Source organism: Camellia sinensis, chromosome 6 (assembly GCF_055761805.1).
Source record: "Camellia sinensis isolate YWXY chromosome 6, ASM5576180v1, whole genome shotgun sequence".
NCBI lineage: Eukaryota > Viridiplantae > Streptophyta > Magnoliopsida > Ericales > Theaceae > Camellia > Camellia sinensis.
This window is the reverse complement of record NC_138966.1, coordinates 33,829,545-33,834,207: the sequence shown is the minus strand read 5'-3', so window position 1 is coordinate 33,834,207 and position 4,663 is coordinate 33,829,545. Positions and strand designations below refer to the sequence as shown.

At 40.1% G+C, this 4,663-nt stretch overlaps 1 protein-coding gene across 1 annotated transcript; it reads right to left on the bottom strand.

Moving 5' to 3' along the window:
- Positions 1–716: 716 nt before the first annotated feature.
- On the bottom strand, positions 717–3,592 carry LOC145793257 (uncharacterized). Its single transcript, XM_082876038.1, has 2 exons — positions 3,086–3,592; positions 717–839 (listed from the first exon to the last, which is right to left on the bottom strand). Exons 1-2 carry the CDS (start codon positions 3,590–3,592, stop codon positions 717–719), a joined length of 630 nt encoding a protein of 209 aa, XP_082732164.1.
- Positions 3,593–4,663: the final 1,071 nt, after the last annotated feature.

Genomic DNA, 4,663 nt, shown 5'->3' with positions numbered 1-4,663 from the left:
TTCCCAATTCCCTTGGAAATCAAGCACACACATACACAGTAAGTCCTCCAGAGTCTGGATTGTTCTTTCTGATTGGCCATCTGTCTGAGGATGGTACGCACTACTCAGTCTCAATTCGGTACCCAATGCCATTTACAGACTTTGCCAAAATCTCAATGTAAACTTCGAGTCCCTATCTGAAACAATGGACACAGGCACTCCATGTAATCTAACAATCTCATTAATATAAATTGTAGCCAACTTATCCGCATTGTAAATTGTTTTGACAGGTAAGAAATGAGCAGATTTAGTCAACCGATCAACAATAATCCAAATTGAATCCATACCTTTACTGGAGCGAGGCAATCCAACAATGAAATCCATAGTAATATGTTCCCATTTCCACTCCGGTATTGGCAAAGGTTGAAGTAAGCCTACGGGTCGTTGGTGTTCATCTTTGACTTGTTGGCAATGAAGGCATTTCGACACAAACTCAGCAATTTCTTTCTTCATTCTCGGCCACCAGAAATTAAGCTTCAAATCTTGGTACATTTTTGTATTTCTTGGATGGATAGAAAGTTTTAAACTGTGGCCTTCTTGCAAGACTCGCTTTTTCAATTCAGGATCATTTGGTACACACAACCTTCCCTGAAATTTCAATATATTGTTTTCAAATTTAAAATCTGGCCTTGGTTTGGATTCCTTTCATCAATGATCTTCTTCAAAAAGTCATCTTGTTATTGTTTCTCTTCGATCTCTTCAATGAGTGATGGTTGAGCAGAAATAGCGGCCAATATCCTACCTTGTTCTGGTAAAACAATCTCAACTTCAAATTTCTCAAGATCACATAGCAGTTCTTTCTGTCCGGTGAGTAAACAGGCCAAATTCCCAATTGATTTCCGACTAAGTGCATCAGCAACGGTGTTAGCTTTCCCCGGATGGTATAAAATTTGCAAGTCATAGTCTTTTATCAGTTCTAACCATCTCCGTTGTCTCATGTTCAACTCTTTCTATGTAAAGAAATATTTTAAACTCTTGTGATCTGTGTACACCTCACATGTTGCCCCATATAAGTAGTGGCGCCAAATTTTCAATTCAAATACCACTGCGGCAAGTTCCAAATCATGAGTTGGGTAATTCTTTTTGTGTGGCCTCAGTTGTCGGGAAGCATACGCAATAACTTTACCATTCTGCATTAATACACATCCCAAACCCTTATAAGAAGTATCACTAAAAATAGTAAATCCATCTGTACCTGAGGGTATGGTGAGAATCGGTGCAGTCACAAGTCGAGTTTTCAATTCTTGGAAAGCTGATTCTCTCTGATCGGTCCAGTCAAATGACATTTCCTTTTGAGTCAACTGAGTTAGTGGCAGAGCAATTTTGGAAAATCTTTCACAAACCTTCTGTAGTACCCGGCTAAGCCCAAGAAACTCTGAACTTCAATGACATTAGTCAGTCGGGGCCAATTCACCACTGTTTCAATCTTCTGTGGGTCAACTGAAATGTCATTCTTACTAATCACATGCCCCAAAAACATGACATTATCAAGCCAAAATTCACACGTTGTTAGTTTTGCATACAGTTCTGTTCTCTTAAAGTCTGTAAAGCAATTCTCAAATGATGTTCATGTTCCTCCTTACCCTTGGAATAAATCAAAATGTCATCTATAAACACAACCACAAATTCATCGAGGAATGGTTTAAAAATTCTATTCATAAGATCCATAAATGCAGCAGGCGCATTAGTAACTCCGAAAGGCATAACAAGAAATTCATAATGTTCGTACCTTGTTTGGAAGGCGGTCTTCTCAATGTCCTCTGCTTTGACTTTCAACTGGTGATATCCGGATCTAAGGTCAATTTTGGAGAAAATCTGAGCGCCTTGCAATTGGTTAAATAAGTCATCAATACAAGGCAATGGGTGCTTGTTTTTCACTGTCACCTCGTTCAATTCACGGTAGTCAATGCAAAGCCTTAATGAGCTGTCCTTCTTTTTCACAAATAAAACTGGTGCGCCCCACGGTGAAGTACTGGGCCTGATAAACTTCTTATTCAACAATTCTTGCAGCTGAATTTTCAATTCTTTCAATTCAGTAGGTGCCATTCTGTACGGAGCTTTGGAAATTGGCTGTGTACCCGGTAACACCTCAATGGTGAACTCAATCTCCCTATCAATCAAATCCCCTGGCAAATTATGTAGAAAAACATCTAGGAATTCTCTGACTATAGGAATACTGTCCACATTAGCTTTAGTATCAGCAGGTACAGTCAATATGCAACATAAATACCCTTTACACCCCTTTTTAATTAATTTAAATGCTTTCATGGACGAAATCAGATATGGAGGAGGTACTTCACCAACTCCGTTAAATACAAATTCAGGTAAACCAGGTGGACAAAAGATAACTTGTTTCGTTACACAGTCAATGAAAGCGTGATATTTTGTCAACCAATCCATTCCCAAAATGACATCAAAATGATCAAGGTTCAAGGGTAGCAAGTCAACATACAAAAGTACATCCCCAATAACAATCTCACATGCAGGATACACATAAGCACAAGTCATAGATCCCCCAGCAGGTGATGACACAGCTAATAAGAAATTCATGGGTTCCAGTGGCGGATTTAATTTTTGTGAAAAAGCATGCGAGACAAACGAATGTGTAGACCCCGAATCAATCAGAATATAAGCATTTTGAGCACAAATTGAGAATATACCTGACACAACTGTCTCGGTGTTCTGTACATCTCCCAGTACAAGTGCAAACACCCAGCCTTGCCTTAAAGGTTCCTTTCCAGTAGCTTTGGGATTTGGGTTTTGGTGTAACAGTTGATGCTGCGGCACTAGCTGCGGCCCTACTAGTGCCTCGAGACGTGGAAGGGCAATCTTTGACCATGTGACCCACCTTGCCACACCTGTAACATGCCCCAGAAATTTTATAGCAAACCCCCTTATGTCTTTTGCCGCATTCGGAGTAGGGTGGTATGGAACTGTTTCCCTAACTAGAGCTGCCTGTTGACCCTGTGTTTTACTTTTTATTCAATGAGGTGTTCCTGCCCTTTTTGAAATTAAAGCCTTGCCTCTTACCCCGCCATTCAGTTACCGGTGTCTTAGTCTGTTTCAATGCTGTAACATTTGTTTCGGCTATAATTGCTCGATCAAGGACATCCACATATTTGAGTAGTTTTAAGACATTAATTCGATCGAGTATTTCCACGTTAAGCCCACCTTCAAACTTTCTGGCCACCTTATAGTCGGTATCCACTATATGTGGTGCATATCGGGCAAGCTCCGTGAATTTAGATTCATATTCCGCTACTGACATGGTACCCTGCTTCAGTTGTTCAAATTCAGTTACCTTGCGGTCTTGGACACACCGGGGAAAATATTTCTCATAAAAGGCTTCTTTAAACTGAGCCCAAGTCATAGCATCATTTGTATCATGAATAAGCATCCACCACCGTCTAGCTACTTCTTGTAAAGTAAACGTAGCCAGCAACACCTTATGTGCCTCTGAATAAAGAAACACTTCAAACAGCTTTTCAGTTTCTAATACCCATGCTTCGGCCTTTAGTGGCTCAAGACCTCCTTGAAATGTTGGTGGCTTCATTTTGTTAAACTTTTGCGTCAAGGCAATCACATCATCATTGATATTTGGTTATGGCTGTACTGGAGGAGGTGTGGGCTGTTGGTTCTGTTGTTGCCTTAGAGCCTCAGTCAACAGTTCAACCATTCTTTCCAACCTCGTCATTCTTGCTTCAGATGATTCAGATTCATCGGCATTTCTTGCATTCTCCATTTCACTATACGCAATACGGTAATAATAAACATAGGAAAATTGTTTACTTAAGCACATTAGCACATATATTTGTATCATGACCACACACACTTTCTCATGCTCATGCAATGCCCTAATTACTTTCTAGGACATCCTATAGCTCATTTGGACACGCGTGTGCAGTATAACTCGTGCTCTGGTACCACTCTGTCACGACCCAAACCCACCCCTAAGGGTTTAGCATCGTAACCGGCCAGTAATTCATGATTACCGAAGGCCTGAATGACAAAAATAACAGTAACACAGTATAAAAGGGGCTGGCATAAGCCAAACAGTAATAACAAGGTGTCCAATGAGCTGTGAAAACCTGAATGGGAAAAACTTTTATGGACATATCCACATTCATAACCACATATATATATACATATCAGAGACAAAAGGGTGAATCTGAAACACCCCCAAAACAGCCTTGGCTCGAGCAGACTTGGAACCCCGAAGTGAGGAACAATAGTTGGTTGGACAAAACATGAGCTTAACTCGACACTTCTAGCTTTGGTCCGGTGCCTGGCCACCTACATACATATATAAACTGTGAGCTGAAGCCCAGTGAATAACAAATGTGTAAATGAGTTAAGAATGAATGTCCTTTCAGTAATTAAAACAGTCAATTGCATCTGTAGATCAGTTATTCAATCAATGACTCATAGTTCATGTAATAACATTCGTTTAGAAACCATAACAGTGATATATGGTACATCCAATAGCAGAATAGTACAGTAGGTCTCAATAGACCGAACAGTGAGTTGATGGCCATCAAAACAGTAAACAATAGTAGTTCCAAACATTGGAACTGACAGAGATCTCTGTAACAGTAACAGTAACAGTAACAATAACAGTAGCAGT